The 16,802-nt window shown below is 45.3% G+C and overlaps 2 protein-coding genes across 5 annotated transcripts in view; one reads left to right on the top strand and one right to left on the bottom strand.

Moving 5' to 3' along the window:
* Positions 1 to 12,848, top strand: part of PAK6 (p21 (RAC1) activated kinase 6) — a 57,294-nt gene extending 44,446 nt beyond the window's left edge. For all 4 annotated transcript variants that reach the window (XM_050954814.1, XM_050954815.1, XM_050954816.1 and 1 more), the window contains 7 exons: positions 1,207 to 1,830; positions 5,804 to 6,292; positions 6,613 to 6,746; positions 7,994 to 8,120; positions 8,424 to 8,549; positions 9,301 to 9,435; positions 11,615 to 12,848. In XM_050954814.1, the coding sequence (XP_050810771.1) occupies positions 1,207 to 1,830; positions 5,804 to 6,292; positions 6,613 to 6,746; positions 7,994 to 8,120; positions 8,424 to 8,549; positions 9,301 to 9,435; positions 11,615 to 11,782 (1,803 nt within the window). In that variant the 3' untranslated portion in view covers positions 11,783 to 12,848. The remainder of the gene's footprint in view (positions 1 to 1,206; positions 1,831 to 5,803; positions 6,293 to 6,612; positions 6,747 to 7,993; positions 8,121 to 8,423; positions 8,550 to 9,300; positions 9,436 to 11,614) is intronic.
* A 2,273-nt stretch (positions 12,849 to 15,121) lies between these two features.
* SPR (sepiapterin reductase) lies at positions 15,122 to 16,161 on the bottom strand. Its single transcript, XM_050954876.1, has one exon. It carries the CDS (start codon positions 16,046 to 16,048, stop codon positions 15,233 to 15,235), a length of 816 nt encoding a protein of 271 aa, XP_050810833.1. The 5' UTR covers positions 16,049 to 16,161; the 3' UTR covers positions 15,122 to 15,232.
* Between the last annotated feature and the right edge of the window lie 641 nt (positions 16,162 to 16,802).

Raw genomic sequence — 16,802 nt, 5'->3', positions numbered from 1 at the left:
GTTTGGATGGATGCCTTATCCTTCATCATTTGCCTACAAGGCAGTTATGAACTGCTGCAATCCTTTTGTTTCCAGTAGTGTGTTCACCATTTATAATTGCAGTGGCTTGGCAGAACAGAGGAGGGACCCAGAAATGGAACAGCATAGGTTTTACAGGCCAGGATTAAGAAGCATTAGGAAAAACTGTGAATAACCAAAATTAAAAGCAGATGAAGAAAGGCAGGATTTAAATGTGCATTCACAGGTGCCAGCTTCCAATTTCTTCCCGGAGGTGCTTAACCTCTGCTCAGCCCCAGGCCCCACCCTACCTCTTCCCACCCCCACTCCACCCCTTTCCCCAGAGCTCCAACCCTGCCCCGCCTCTTCCCTGCCCTCTTCCCCCAAGTGCGCCCCATCCCCACTCCTTCACCTCCCTTCCAGTGCCTCCTGCACTCTGCAAAACAGCTGTTCCTCAGTGGGCAGGAGGTGCTGGAAGGGAGGGGGAGGAGTTAATTTGTGGGACTGCCAGTGGGCAGGAGGTGCTACCAGAGCCGAGGGGCAGCTTAGCTGCTGGTGGGTGCTAAGCTATGTATGCATTGACAGAGCTGTAGGAAAAGAGGAGGACCTTGTACTGGAACAGGAAGTAGGTAGAGATTAAGATGCACTGAGATTTGTGGAGACTCAGTTTTGGAAGTAGTACCTCAATAAATAAAGAGGAAACTTGTCTAGTGCACTCAAAATCAAAGTTCTTAACACCCAACTCTCAGGACTCATTGCTAGTTCAATGCAAAATTTTTCCAACAAGGATATCTTAAAAGTGCATGTGTGTGTTCGTAGCTTCTTTGGCTGACGGTCAAAAGTGAGGTGTGGTTACAGAATGAAGTGGATCCCAGAATACCAGCAGGAATAAAAAAGTCAGGACTGAAGTAGATGCCCACTCCTGGAACTAGTAGGAGTGTTGCAGGTTAGGATTGAGGTGCATTAGAAAAGCAGTGTGAGGAACATAGTGCCTCCCTGCTCTGTTACATTAGCTAGTCCCACTCTTTATCACAGCAGTATACGGTTCATCAAACTTTAAAAAAATAAAAACAATGAAGAAGCCAAACATTCCCCCCTACTCGGAACTTCAATGAGTAGCCAGACACAAAGCTCAGCCCCTGCCCTTGACGTTCTCAGCCTCAGGAGTTAAAGCTCTAACTTTGCCTTTTGTTTGTGTGTGTTTGACAGACTGTAGTGAGGGGCAACAGCATCGAAGTGGAGGGATATATCTCTGGGATACTGAATGATATTCAGAAGCTTTCTGTCATCAGTTCCAACACTCTAAGGGGAAAGAGCCCGACCAGCAGGAGGAGAGCCCAGTCACTTGGACTTTTGGGAGAGGACAGGCTCCCAGACATGTATCTTCAGAGCCCTGAGGTTGACTGGGAAGACAAATATGGAAACTACCTCAACTGCAATGGTGGAAGCAAAGCAGCCCGAAGGCAGACTATGTGGCCAGATTATAAACCCAGGATGGATGGGCAATCTCATCCCAATGGTATGGTAATGAAAGCAAAGTCCCTTGGGCCTTCAGAATTCCAAGGTGAGGATGGGCGCTGCATCCAGCTCACTTCAGTTTCACAGCACCAACAGCACGCCTGTGTTCTGGTTGGGAAGAGTGATAAGGCTGAAAGAAGAAGCTCAGAATGTTGGCCCCAGCCTTGCCTGGTGGCACAAGTGAATCCCAGGCCTTCTTGGGAGGGCAGCCCTTGTCCCAAATCGAGGGAAAACAGCTTGAAACGGAGGCTGTTACGAAGTGTGTTTCCCTCATCCGGTGACTCAAATAAGTCAGGCCCCACCTTGCAGATTAAGGTACATGTATTTACTGCTTAAACCTAAATACACTGATGATTTTTTTATAGTGCTGCAGTTTACTTTCACATTCAAACAACATACTTCCAGCTAGGTTAATGACAGAGTCAAAGAAGTGCTGGTCAAAAATACAGACCCAAAGTGGAAGGGCAGTTTAGTCCATGCAAAGACAAATGATAATGTTCCTCAGAAAATAGGCTGCTGAGCATAGCTCAAAACTACAGCCAGGTATACCAGGTATAAAGTGCATTTGCCTGGTGTAGCTTAGTTTGATGGGCCATAATTTATACCGGCAAAAGCACTCTTCTAGGAGCTATATCTACAAGGAGGACTTGCTAGGATAGCTATGTTGGTATATCTATACTTGCAAACCCTTTCTCAGGGCTTGTCTAATTGAATAGTTAGTGTGCGGGGAGCTGGGGTGTAAATCAACCTTGCAATAGTGTGCTCACCTCTGTCTGAGTTGACCCTGCTACCACACACTGGAAGTTCCCTAGTGTGTTTTAATTTACTCCATTTTAAAATGGGATAGATCAAAGCACATTAGGAAACTTTTAGCGCATGGCAGTAGGGGCCACTTGGACACTTAGTGCACAGCAGACTAGTGCAAGATAGATTTATACCCTAGCTTTCCACACACTGATACAGACAAGCCCTAAATGTAGAGTAGGCTTACAGATGCAAACTGACCCTTTCCGGCAAGAGTATTGGGCAGGGCTCAATAGTCCTAGGGCTCACATCAGGTTTATATCTTATGCTCCTGAAGTTCGTGCTTCAGAGTGTCAGCCAGCCACCACCAAGGGTCAGGAAGGGATTCCCCCTGCAGTGTATTCTGGGAGGTTTTCTTTATCTCCTTCCTCTGAAGAATCAGTGGTGGCCATGGTTGGAGATGGGACACTGGATGTGGTGGGCCAGGGTTCTGAGGTGGCACCAAACATTCTCTCTCGCAGGCGCTTGGCTGGCTGATGTCACTTGCTCAAAATCTAACTGGTGGCTATATGTGGGGTCCAGAAGAAATTTTTCCCGCATGTCAAATTGGCAATGACCTTGGCATTTTTTCACCTTCCTCTGGAGGGTGTGGGTCACTTACTGGGATTATGTGGTATGTCATTTAATCATCTCCCTGCCATTGTAGGGGCCTCAGGGACTGGTGCACCTTGGTCCCTCCAGTTCTCTGCCTGTGGCACATAATAGTCTAGTCTCCTGTGGGTCTCACTTGCTTTGGTCTGATTTCCATTGCTGGGTTTAGTGGCAGCCTTTGATATACAGGAGGTCAGACTGGAAGATGTAGTGGTCTCTTCTGACTTTAAGCTCTGACTCAAATCTATTTAAGCACTACTGTTGATGGGGATGAGATGATTCACAACTATTCCATTCGCTGGAAGCCTCTTTGTTTTGAGAGTATAACTAGAATAAAAAGCAACTAGTGCAATGGCTCATGGCACTGATAATGGCTATAGAGTAGAAAACCTCTAGATCACTGTTTTCAACTCAACTGAGGTCATTTCAAAAGTCATTACCATCTAATAACTGTTTGGTGCCTTCTGTAAGATAGGTTGGTTCCCTGCAGGTCAGTTCCTAGTTATTGCTATATCCCTTTATTCTAAGGAAGGTGACAAAGACAGGTGGGGACTGGAATCTCTGACCCAGCAGAACTGATTTGCTATAAAATGCCGGAGGGTGGTGCCCTTAATCAAATGAGAACAATCACAGGAATGTTCTTCCATTTCCTTAAAGAATGGATGCTTAATTTTCAAAAACAGCTCTGTGTTTCTTGCTTTCTCTGTCCCTCACTCTGTCTCTTTACAGAACTCTCTGTCTCTGGGCCTGTTTCTTTCTCATTTTGTGCACAAGTCTCTCTGCCTGTCTGTGAGTGGCACTGAAAGCAAAACAGATCCTCATCTGGTGTAAGTCAAACTAGCGCCACTGAAGTAAATATAGCTATGCTAATTTACATCAGCTGAAGATCTGGCCCTAAGCCTCTGTAAGGAATGACCATGTCTGCCCTCCCCTGTAGCAAGAAAAAGGACCTGTCTGAGATACCTTGCTCTATATTCTCACAGAAGTGTAAGTGTGTGTGGAAGTGGGGAAAAATAACAGGTACACAGGGAAATGTGTAACCCTGGACAGATTGACCTGGGAATACAGTTGGATAAAAATGGGGATAGGTATGCCTAGACAAACAGACAGAGAATAATGTGTAAGGATGGAACAGTGTGTGCTTATCATCCTCCACACAGATGGACTAGGGAACACCCACAGTTACCAACCTAGGAACGTGTGTATACATGGTGTGATAGAGGGCTGGAGCAGGAAATGTCTTTGCATGTGGTTAGACAGACATGTATGAGCCTGTGTGCATGTAAAGGCCTTTTATGCGCTTTAGGTTATATTAAAAAAAAAAAACACCCCACTCCTTTTTTTGTGCAACAAAACAACAGTTCAGAAATAAATACCTTCCTGTCAGGAGCATGTCTGTGCTGGAATGCAGGGGTAGAGCTGCTATGGGAGAAGGAAGTCATTTCTAACAGGCAGTTATTTTTGTAAGTATTTGCGTTCTATTTGTGCCAATGACTTTATAGCCGTGTTTGCACAAACGGGTATCTGTATATGAGTGCCTGATAATGAGTGAGTGTATGGAGATGTTACACGTCTATAGTTTTTATTGTCAACAGAAATCCTTAATAAAAATTCAGGCTTATATAGTTAAGGTCTAGTTTAGTGTCTCTCTCAGTATCTCAGGAAGATTTCTGAAGTGAAGAATTCTCTCTAGAGCAGTAACTATTATCTGCGTTTCCCTCTAAGCTTGCATCATCAGCTTCAACTCTCAATCTAAATAATGACAGATAAAGGTTTGTTCCCACTGAATATTTGTTTACGTATAAATTATAAATGATTGATTTGCTGCTGATTGGCAATGGAAAGTGTTTTGATTAAGCTCTTTCCGGTGAAGCTGATACTGTGGAGTGTAGCTGGAACAGGTTCTCTCCTTTTGCAGCTGACCAGACTTTATGTTGAATTTCAATTAGTTAACATCGCCTGGGTGAGCGCTGATGCTTAGATATATTAAATTCTGTAGGATTTATCCTTTCTGGAGCTCTATCCATTTTATTAGTGTGAGTGAGAGTATGTGTATTCTGAAGCTCTTTCGCTGCAAGCTGTGATTTTATTAGCTCTCGTACCCTAAATAGGGTTGTGCCTATTTAGTACTTGAGTGGGAGGTCTCCAGAGAGAGTCCGGAGTACTGCAGGAAAGAGTGTTGGTAATTCAGATTCCTTTTGAGTCAGACCTGAACCAGTGGCATAGTAAGGTGTCACATGGCTCTGTGCTGCTGGAGGTCTGACCTTTCCAATGAGACACTGCCCATTTACACTATTAAAATCCCATGGCACTTTTCCCAAAACAAAGCATGTTAACTCTGTTGTCTTGGCCAAATTCCAATTTGGGGAATTACATTCTGCCTACTTAAATCTCTCCCTGCATCCATAACTGAATACTTACATAGCACTTTTCGTCCATCAACCTCAAGTGATTGACAAAGTGTGTACGACTCATTATCCCCCATTTTTACAGATGGAAAAAAATGAGGAATAGATCATATCATATTTTTCAAAAGTGCCTAGTGATTTTGGGTGCCTCCATATTTGGATGTCCAATTTAAGACATTTTCTAGGGGACTGATTTTTTTTTCAGAATGTGCTTAGCTCCTATCCTCTTAAAGTCAGCCCCTTGAAGATGTCTCAGGATGGACACCGAAATCCCTAGTTACTTTTGAAATTATCGGCCTGTGCGACTTGTCCCAAATCATCCTGTAGGTCAATGACAGAACAGGGAATGGCATCCAGCTCTCCTGACTCCTAATCTGGTGCACTATTCACTGGACCACATTGGCATAACATACTTCTGATCTCTGCAGCCTTCTGTTTCTTACTAATCTAATCAACACTTTTTTTTTTTAATCCACTCTTCTCAGTCTAATGCTTTCTTCAGACCCCAACAATGGGGTTCTCCACGCAGCCCTTCAACCAAAGCCCAGTCTCTTCCGCCTGATCAGCCAGCACCAGATTTAAGCAGGATGATTTCAGAAGCTGGTACCCCCCAGAAGAGCCCAATTGAGAGGGCAACTACATTGCCACAGGGCAGGCCATCACCAGCAGGATCCCCCCGAAACAGACACACTCAGACCAGTTCCAGCAACCTTCACCTGTCCCAAGACTCTTCCGCTAAAGGACAGTTGGCCAATGAAGACCCTGTGGTCGTGACTCATGAGCAGTTCAAGGCCGCACTCCGAATGGTGGTGGATCAGGGTGATCCCCGGACATTGCTGGAGAACTATGTAAAGATTGGTGAAGGATCCACAGGCATTGTCTGCATCGCTCATGAGAAGCATTCAGGGCGACAGGTGGCAGTAAAGATGATGGACCTGAGAAAGCAGCAGCGACGGGAACTTCTTTTTAATGAGGTGAGGATGGTAGCAGGCGAGCAGTGGCCTGTTCTTTCTGTAATGAAGCAAGGCCAGCAATAGGCTCATCTTTATTTTTCATGGAGGAAAGATGGTAAGGAGATGAGGATAGTAAAAGGAGGAAAGAGAAGGACTATCTTCCTTTTTAATGAAGTGAGTCTGATAATAAGAATGAGAAGGGGCATGAGAGTGTTTCAGTGAGCCTACATCACGTGAGACAGAAAGACGAATGGAGCCCACCTAGATCTTTGGGGAAGGTTTTTGCTCTATGGTAATGGGTGGTGATCTTGTGTGGTGAAACATATTTCTTACTTTCTCAGGTGGTGATAATGAGAGACTATCAGCACGTCAATGTCGTGGAGATGTATAAAAGCTACCTGGTGGGAGAGGAACTCTGGGTGCTCATGGAATTTTTGCAGGGAGGAGCCCTCACTGACATTGTCTCTCAAATCAGGTATGAAGTACAAAGAAAAGAATTATGCTACCCGATGGGCAATAGCATGACTGTAAGACCTGCATCATGAAATTCATTTTTGTTCTCCAAAGATTTTGTAATGATCCTGATTGCAATGCCCTGTAACTGTCAAATTTTATAACTGAAGCCACCAATTCCTTTGCAATAAGTGGTGGTTCCTCTGACCTAGGAAGTGGGAAGCACCTAGGTTCATAAGGCCCAAAGCTTTCTCTGCTGGTGACCCAGTATTTGAAATATTGGACATATAAAAACTCTGTGCGTTAACTAGATTTGAGTGTAATATAATAGAACCTCAGAGTTACAAACTGACCGGTCAACCACACACCTCATTTGGAACTAGAAGTAAGCAATCAAGCAGCAGAGACCAAAAAAAACCTATGTTAAACATAAACAAATAAAAAATAAAGGAAGAGTTTAAAAAAAAATTGACGAGGTAAGGAAACTTTCTGTGTGTGTGTGTGTGTGTGTGTGTGTGTGTGTGTGTATATATGTGTACACACACACCCATATATACATTAGGGTGACCAGACAGCAAGTGTGAAAAATCAGGACAGAAGATGGGGGGTAATAGGAACCTATATAAGAAAAAGTCCGATATCAGGACTGTCTCTATAAAATCAGGACATCTGGTCACCATAATATACATACACTGAGGATGTTGCCTGGGCCACTGCTGTGTTCTGACTGGGCCACAGGTTGAGAACCACTGGCTTAGCATACCAGCTTGGAATCTGAAGTTGGGGACACGGCTCTTGTTTAAATCTAAAATTTATTTTACAAACATGATTTGTCTGAATTTAATACTTGTGAAAGATTCTGAATTGTCAGCCCTTGAGACAAAAATCTACTTATCAATACAACAGGGCAGCGGCAGTACAAGCTTTCCTACATTGCTCTGCTTCAACTCTGAGCTGAAGGAACCACATAGGGGTGAATTATAAAGTAGTTGAGGCTCCAGGTTCATCTGCTTCTTGGCTTTTTTTTTTTTTTTTTTTTTTTTTTTTTCAAAAATTACCCACAGTGGTACCACTCATTTCCGATTGCACTCATGTTTTTTGTGATATGGACACTTAGTCATTGTGAACTAGAAGTAAACATCTTGAAAAATTACTGATAATAAAAAGGAAGTTGATTGAAGGGTCACACTGCACTTTTAGGAGATAGCTATTCATTTAACCTGTACGGTCAAATGTGAGGCAGCTTTATAATTCTGGGTTTTATTTCAGGCTAAACGAGGAACAAATTGCGACAGTGTGTGAGTCGGTGCTGCAAGCCCTTGCATACTTGCATTCCCAGGGCGTGATTCACAGAGACATTAAGAGCGACTCCATTCTCCTGACCCTTGATGGAAGGGTAGGCTTCCTCTGTTTAACTTCCTCAGTGTCCAACTCACCCAGGTTCTTGCCTTTGACCTTTCCCATCAGTCTCTCCTTCCCTTTCTCATTTTTCCTAGTCTCACCTTCTCTTTTATCTTCTGCTACTGTAACCTTATTTAGTCTCCTACCCTTCTTACTGTTTTTCTCGTCTTTTGCTTTTCTCTCTTTGTCTTATCCAGTCATCTTGCCTCTGTACACTTGGTCTTTATCTTTGTCCCTTTGTCAACTCCCTCCTTTGTTAAAGATTCCAGTGATCTTCCTTCTTCCCCCTCTCACACAGGTGAAACTCTCAGATTTTGGCTTCTGCGCTCAGATCAGTAAAGATGTACCAAAAAGGAAGTCCCTGGTAGGAACTCCATACTGGATGGCTCCGGAGGTTATTTCAAGGGCCCCATACACTACTGAGGTAATCTACCGCTTTCCTAATGCAAGAGCTAGCAAATAACAGCCTGAGATATTACAGGGACTCACTGAGATAACAATCTGTTCCTCTTCTGAGGAGAAAGTTAGCACCCATATCAACATAAATACAACTATGACAGAAAACTTGGTTACAACAGTTATTCCCTGACTAGTCTGCTAATATAAACAGGGTGTAACTAAATTTAAACTGTTACTGAATCTTGCTACAACCCTGCATGCATGGACAGACTCTAGCAAGGAGAAGCTTGGAACGTGAATTGGAATCACTGAATTAATTTATCCTATTTTCCAGGAGGAGAGATCAGGGAAAGGGAAAATTGACAAACATGCACATACATTTTTATGAAACAGCAGGGCAGGTGACAGATACCAGATTGATAAGCCTTTATTTATCCATACAACAGATAAACTGCATATTCATTGCTCAGACATCTCCAAACAACATCATCACTGTGTCTGAGTCCCAGCCTGGGAGCAGCAGCCTCTTGGGGAGGCCAGTCTCCATAGTCCATTCAGTCTTCACAATCTATGCTAAGACAGCATGCAAAGGGTCCAGTTAGTGCTAATCTAGTTTAATATTTCACTTTTTCAATAAGAACAAAGAGCTGTCTGAGATGTTATAGCACTTGTTTTAGAGATGCAACCTTTTCTTCACCCCCAAAGAGATCATGAGTAGAGAGCAGTCGACTACTGCTATTGACTGTGTTCACAGATGTAAAACTCTGCTGCTGCAGGTGGATATCTGGTCTCTAGGGATCATGGTGATAGAGATGGTGGATGGAGAACCCCCCTATTTCAGTGACTCACCAGTCCAAGCAATGAAGAGACTCCGTGACAATTCTCCTCCTAAACTGAAAAATTCTCACAAGGTCAGTATGTCTGCAGAAATTTTGGCACCTGATGAATAATTGATTGCCATGTAGGGACTAAGTAGCTGAGGCCCAGATAGACTGTTTATTAATATATCACATCTGGCTATGGAATCTCAATCACACCAGAACATTGTTTCTTGGAAGGCACTTTCATTCCTGTTCTCTGGAGGCAACAGGCTGGTGGATTTATCTCAGAGCTTCCATGAAACTCAGTAGACACTACTCAAGTGTCTCTTTCAGCTCTCAATGCCATGGCAGGTACTGACACCTAGTGGCTAGTGTGTAAACTATCCCTAGTAAAATGTCTTCGGTTATTGTAGCACTGCTTGCCTTATAGGATTAGATCAAATCTTGGTCCTGGCAAAGTCATGAGCAAAAATTTTGCTGAATTCAACAGGGCCAAGTCATCACAGTAGCAAATGCAAGGGTCCTTGCACCTGGTGTTTTGAAATCTTCCATTTTAATGGCTCTCTCAGCTGCAAAGCCACCTCCCATTTAAAAGAAAGGAATGATTCTAGGTAAATGATGGCTCATGCAATGAACTGCAGCCACTCAGATAATAAACCTACCTTGATTATTACTTATAGAAAATTAGCACTAATGTTCAGAAATAGTGATTTCCTCTTCAGTCACAAGTTACATTTTTCTTTTTATTTCATTCCAGATGTTGGAAAAACCAAATCATTTTTATAGCTTTGTGAATTATCATGTTCTTCCTGTGTATCTGATCATCGCTACTAAAACTGAATTATTCCACTAAGAGTGCAATGTTAATTTAACAGGATAAAATGAGTAGAAATTGCTGTTGGTTTTTTTGCCTTTGCAATACTAATATTAAAATCTCAGGACCAGATTTTGGCCCCAGAGAATCCTTAGGTGACACAGAGCCAGTTCTGCCCTGCTCCCTCTGTGTATGCACTCCTCCCTCAGAGTGACCCATGGCTGATGAGGTGACCTCTTGGGGGCAATTATCAACCAGCACAATTTATAGCCTTTGAGTTCTCTAAATTATCTTGGGATGGGGAAATGAACTGATTTACAGCAGACCTTGGGACCAGAATGTGGACCATAAAAGTACCTATGATCAGCACTCCCTCCAGCCATGTGACTTCAGCTCAGTTGCAACGGAGGATTCAGTGCTCCATTACTACAATTAACTGTTACTATGATCAACTAGTGCAGTACTGAGTTGACCAGATTAAGCAGAATTCACCTCTTCTTTCAAAATATAGACAGTTTTACAGACTAAGTACTAATGGTCAGATTCTGCCACCTGTATTTAGTTAAGTAATGCCTCACCCCTCAAGTAGCCCCAGTTAAGTCAGTGAAATTACTCATGCAGTAAAGTACTACTTAATGCAAACAGGGTTGGCAGAATCTGGCTGTAAGTGAACTCAAACTGTGAAAATTATCCCTATACAAAAACAAATTTAATTAGTGACATTAAAATAGATGTGTAAGTTGTGATTACTTGTTACCTACTTTTGATGTTGATATAGAGAAATAAATGTCCAGCATGTGACATTAGACATCCAGATCCCGTTGTTAATGGGAGTTGTACATATCAAAGTCCCATTAAAAATGATTAAAACATTGCAATGGTGTTCAGATCTAATGTTTTTAAGTATGTGCAGATTTACTCATCTTCAAATACCAGCTGTACCAGATTTCCACTCCAAACATTGGAGATTCATTCTGAATTGTTTTTAAATTTGCTGCCTTGGGCCATTTTCCCCAATCCCTCTCCGTGACCAGTAGGAACAAGGATTAATTTACTAAAATCTTAATTTCTGAAGGGACATATATTGTCTCTTCAGAAAAAAAGAGTTCTGATGAGTTTTTTTTCTTGCAAACTACACACAGCAAAGAACAGAAAGATAGGCAAAAACTAACATAAATCTGGAGACAAGGAGAGACAATCCCATACTCCCCATTTGCCAACTCCAATAAAAATGATGACCTACAGTACACAAATGTGCAAATAGAGCACCTACTGTTAACATGAAGTACTGCAGAATATCCATAAGGGAGTACTTCCCCCATTAAATTTTTGTTCGGGAACACCTGATTTTTTCACTTAATCAAGCGCAGGAATCTTCTTTTTTTAAACCTACTATTGTATAATCTTTGACGTGCCTCCATAAGTCGCTTGACCTGATTGGTTCTTTTTCCACAGACTTCTCCAGTTCTGAGAGACTTCCTGGAACGGATGTTGACACGAGATCCCCTAGAAAGAGCAACAGCACAAGAGCTTCTGGATCACCCCTTCTTGCTCCAGACTGGACTTCCAGAGTGCCTAGTCCCCCTTATTCAGCAGTACAGGAAGCGCACCTCCACCTGCTGACCCTGCACATGGGGGAAAAGCCAGTATCCCAGCACTGGAAATGCAATTTCTCTACTGGAAATACTTGTTGTACTTGACCAAGACTCAAGCAGTGTCACTCTGCGAACAGTGCTTAGAACTTGTCAGTATTTTTTTTGGAAGGATGAATGTGAAAATTCCCCCCAGCCTTTAGCTGCTTCCCTTTTGCTGAAGACAATCAAGTCAGACCCATTATCTCTCAAGAACAAAACAGAGGCATTACATGGCTTCTGGAATCTTGTATTTCTCTTACAAGAATGGCATTTTAAAGATGTTTGAATTTGTATATTGAAGGGTCTGCAAACTCTGGAAAAGTTTTACTACTGGCTATCAAATTGGAACTATATTCCCCAAACAGAAATGTGATCTTCGTTTTTTAATATTAGTTGTACACTGGAGTCCTGAGCTGACCCAAGAGAGACTCATTTTGGGGCACCAGCCTTCTAAAAAATCCTATCTTTAACAATGCACAAGGATTTCAACACTTTGAGGCCAGGTCTCTTACTTTTTTATCTCATTCCACATGTGTGAACATCATTGGGCCTGAAAAAGCTACCTGGAGGGCAGATGGAAACCAACCAAACATACATTACAACTTCCTTCTTTGCATCAAACTGCTTCATTTCTATGGAGAATATATGTGGTTTAACAAGACAAAAAAGTGGTCTGTCTTGAGTCGACTGCATGATCTTAGATGTGTGGAGAGATGACGCTCCTTGGCACAGGCCTTCTCTAAGTGTGTGTGTGTGTGTCTCTCTCTCTCTCTCTCTCTTCTCTATAGAGAATGTACTGCCTGCCACCAGAATCCTATGGCTGAAGCTTCATAACATGTAACACCACTGCCTTCTCCAACACTGACTCAAATGCGCGGCAAAATGGTGTTCTTAGCAGGAAGGGTTTAAGAAAGCTTGAGGCAGGGTCTAGGTCCCCCTGGGTACATTGGATTCATATCAAGCAATGCTGCCTTGAAACAACTGCTAGGTAGCACTTTGTGCCATTGTGAATACTGTAACAGGCTCAATAAAATTAAGATGTCCTGTCAATTCCACTGGAAGATGTTTGTTTTCTTGGTGAGAATGTTTGGCTTCCACCTCCCATGTTTTGTTACAGTGAAGAGTGAGGAGGGGAGGGAGTGGTCCTGTGTGATTTGTTATTGGCATGTCCTTGCTGATATGTCTGAAGGTTTCTGTTTGTCTAAGGAGCCCCTTCAATCTTTTTTTTAAAGTAAATTTAGAATTTTGTATAAGCTCATTTATCAGTGAGATAGTCACAGTCATTTTGACTCCTGGGTCAGGTTTTAACATGTACAGTAATGTGTTTAAAGTCATGCAGATATCTGGAACTTAGTCTTATCTGTGAAACTGGGATCCCATTTTGCAGCCAAATCATAAAGGTCATAGAAATTTGGATTCTTTTAGGGCACCCCAACTGCCTAAAAAATTAACCTAATTATTGAATTAGGAGGTTTTTAGCCTCCTCTTTCCCTCTACCACTTTCCCTGTTACAGATCTTGCTATAGACTTTTAGCTGTAATAAATAACTTGAAATCATCTAGCCACCTGGATGAAACTTTGATGCAAAAAATTTCTGTATTTCCAGGTATCTTGTCTTTTTATGCAAAAAAGCAGAGCCTTTTTAAACAGGCTTATAATTTGAAACTGTCTATATTTGTGAATTGTTTGAACTTGTGTTTTAAAATAAAGTAGATCTTGAGCTGTTCATTAAGCGGTTGCACTTCTGAGATCTTTTAAAAAGGTGCTTATAGTTTTAGGATGGAAGGAAGCAGGTAAGTGTTTGAGCCACAAGTCTGTTCTAAATACACTCACCTACTTTAGAGGGGATGATTTCATAACTAGGGGGGACCATAGCAAGAAAGCTGGAGCTTGAAAGGAGGGCTTGATGGGACACAGGTTGGAGAGTTCAAATTCCACAGTAGGATTTGAGCTGCAGCCTAATGCTGTCTAAAAAAAGGTAGAGGGAAGGGAGGCTGAACTTTTAGTAGGGCCACATGTTGACAGGACATGAAATCAAAGAACCCATTACACTATTTGAAAAGACGAATTCCAGTTTCCGCCCTAAAACAAAACACAAAAGTTCTAATATTCAAGGCACCATAAGCATCTGATTCTTGTTTATCTACACAGTTCTTGTATACATGCATCCCACTCATTGCTCTGTAAAGTAGGTGAGATACTATGAATGTGAGAAGCACAATATAATAAAATTTTATTCTGGTTTGTAAAAACTTAAAATCATAGTCTCTAGGTGTAATACCAACTTTCCCAGGAATAAGGAAGGCATCAAGCCAGAAGGACCAAGCACCCCCCAAGATAAATCTGCTTATTGAATTTGTATTGCCGAAGCATCTACATGCTCTAGCTTCATTGTGGGCTAGGTGATGTACAAACATAACATATAGTCCCTACCCTGAACAACATACAGTCTAAGCACTGGGTAACAGTTAGCCAGAAGAAACACAATTTGTCGCTTATGCAATACGTGTAGCTTTTAGCCGGTATTCCCTTGCAAACACAGGAGCCCTGGGGTGCATCGTGTTTCAAAGATGTACAATGTTCATGCCCCGGAATGGCCAGTCAACTTCCCCCCTTACTAAGAATGGTGCGGGGTTAACCAGACCTGCAACCTGCCATGAACATGGCCCGGCCCGGCCCGGCCCAGCCCCAGCACGCACGTGCTCCCCCTCTGCCGCGCGGACTGATACATAATAACCCCCATAATCAACGACATTTCACTTGCCCGTTTAAACACCTACTCGCTCCGGCCCCGGCTCTGCCGAGCCGAGGTAACGCGACAGGGGGCGGGGCTCGGCGGTCACCGCTGCAGGTGGCTGCGACCTTGCGAGGGCCGCCCAGGGAGGGTCCTGCCCAGCGCCGCCGGCGGCCGCCAAACCCGAGACCTTGGCCCGGGCCTGGTCACTGCGCCCGGCGTAGCCCCACCTCAGCGCCCCCCCGGGATGAGCCCCCTCGCTGCGACTGGGGCCGGACATTTGAGCATGCGCGGTAACATCTGCGGCAACGACCTTCACCGCCCGCGGCTCAACGGCTCCCCGCGCGGGGGGAGGGGTAGCCTGGGGCCCGAGCCACGTAGGCGGGGGAGACGCGCCGCCGGGCCGGGCAGGCAGCTGGGAGTGGGGGGCGCCCTGGGCGGCGGTTGCCAGGGTGACCGCGCTGTTTGCACCGCCTCCCAACCCCGTGCTGCTGCCCCCGTGACCTGTCCGGGGAGTGCCGGCTCGGCAAGCCCAGTTACCCGGCCAAGGCCCCGCCTGCTGGGCGCTCCGCTCTCCCCGGTGCGTATCTGAAGGGAGGGTCACAGGCCAGCAGCTGGTTCCCTTCTGAAAGCCCAGGGCATTTTAGAGGTAGCGGAGTTGCAGAAGCAGCCGCCGCGGCGTGGGGGGAGCAGCAGGCTGGCGGGTTAGATTTCATAGAAGTCTACGTGTGCCCCGGAGGCGAACGTGTCCTCCAGCAGCAGAGCCACTAGCTTCTGGGCGGACACGCCGCAGTCCAGCAGCTGCCCACTCTGCTTCATGCGCAGGAACTGCTGGCGCACGTCCGGGTCTCCGGACTTGGTGCGGGCCAGCTGCTGCATCTCCGTGTCCAGCGGCCCCGGGGCATAGCTGAGCACTCTAACGTCCGGGTTTTCAAGGGCCAGCACCTGGAACATCATGTCCCGCGAGGCCTTCCCAGTGCAGTACAACGTCCAGCTCTTGAAGGGCTTCAGGGCACACAGTGAGGAGATGTTCACAACAGTCTTGCACAAGCCAGGGTGCCCCGGGAAGGCCTTCAGGATGGAGGATGTGAGGCAGAGGGCCGAGGTGACATTTAAGGCAAAGTAGCTGTTGACTTCGGCTGGGCTGGTGAAATCCAGAAAGGATTTGGAGATGTCTCCAAGGGATCCCGCGTTGTTGATGACGAGGAGCCGCTCCAGATCAGCTGCTCCCGGCAGCTTGTCCTGGACTGCTTGCAGCACCAGCTGTAGCCCGTCCTCCGTGCCCAGATCAGCGTGCACGGAATGCACTTTCAAGCTGGGGAAACTGGCCCGCAACTCAGCCTCCAGCTCGGCCAAGCCCCCCTGCGATCGGGCCACCGGGATCAGGATGGAGCCAGTTTCCAGCCTCGGGGCCAGCAGCAGGGCCAGGCTCCGGCCGAAGCCCCGGGATGCCCCAGTGAGGATGCAGGCGGCCTTGCCCAAGGAGAGCTGTCTTTTCCCGGCTCTCTCTCCAGCTGCCATTTGCTCACTCTGGCTGCCTGGCCTGCAGCTAGAGAGAGGGCGGGGCTGGCTGAATAGGCCAAAGGGCTGGTTTTAGGCACCATGTGATTCCGCCTGCAGTCAGCTGCACCGCACGTTCTGAGAATCACACTTTAAAATTCAAGTCCAGGCCGCTTTCGCAGCTGACAGTTGCTGCTCAGAAAGAGCCCGGATTGGTGCCGCCGCTGCATCTGCAGAAGCTGATTGGTCCATTCCCCTGCAACCTGGGTTCCGGCCCTGGCAAGGGGGTCCCACAGGGAGTCACTGACTGACGGCTGGCACTGGGTTCTGGGCTTGCGCCTCCCACTGTGACAGCTAGTGACACTGCCCCTCACCTCCAGTGAGTATCCATGCCACAGCAATACCATCCAGCACCCCCTAGGTAACCCAATATGCACACACCCCTCCAGCACCCCCAACCATACCCCCTTCCAGCTCCCTCCTCCCCAGTGTCCTCTTTTAGGGAACCTGAAATATGGTTACCCTCTTCCCTGGGCGCGTGATGCCAGGCCAGAGTCCTACTATTCCCCTGGGAACTGACCCCTGACCCCGCCTTTCTTAGCTGAACTGGCCAGGAGTCCTACTGACCTGTGCTGGTGCCTGCCCACTGGGGGCCCTACACCCACCCCCCACACACACATATACTAATAACACTGGCCTACAATTTTTGAGAAGTCGTCTGCTTCAGAGATAAAATGTGATATTTATTATGTATTTTGATGTGCTGAATTCAAAT

The sequence above is a fragment of the Gopherus flavomarginatus genome, chromosome 5 (genome assembly GCF_025201925.1).
Source record: "Gopherus flavomarginatus isolate rGopFla2 chromosome 5, rGopFla2.mat.asm, whole genome shotgun sequence".
Classification (NCBI taxonomy): Eukaryota; Metazoa; Chordata; order Testudines; family Testudinidae; genus Gopherus; species Gopherus flavomarginatus.
The sequence above is the reverse complement of the archived record's forward strand: the minus strand, read 5'-3'. Positions and strand labels throughout refer to the sequence as shown.

What these genes read in the sequence shown, in the direction of transcription:
- SPR (XM_050954876.1), bottom strand. Translation starts at nt 16,048, where the DNA reads ATGGCAGCTGGAGAGAGAGCCGGGAAAAGACAGCTCTCCTTGGGCAAG.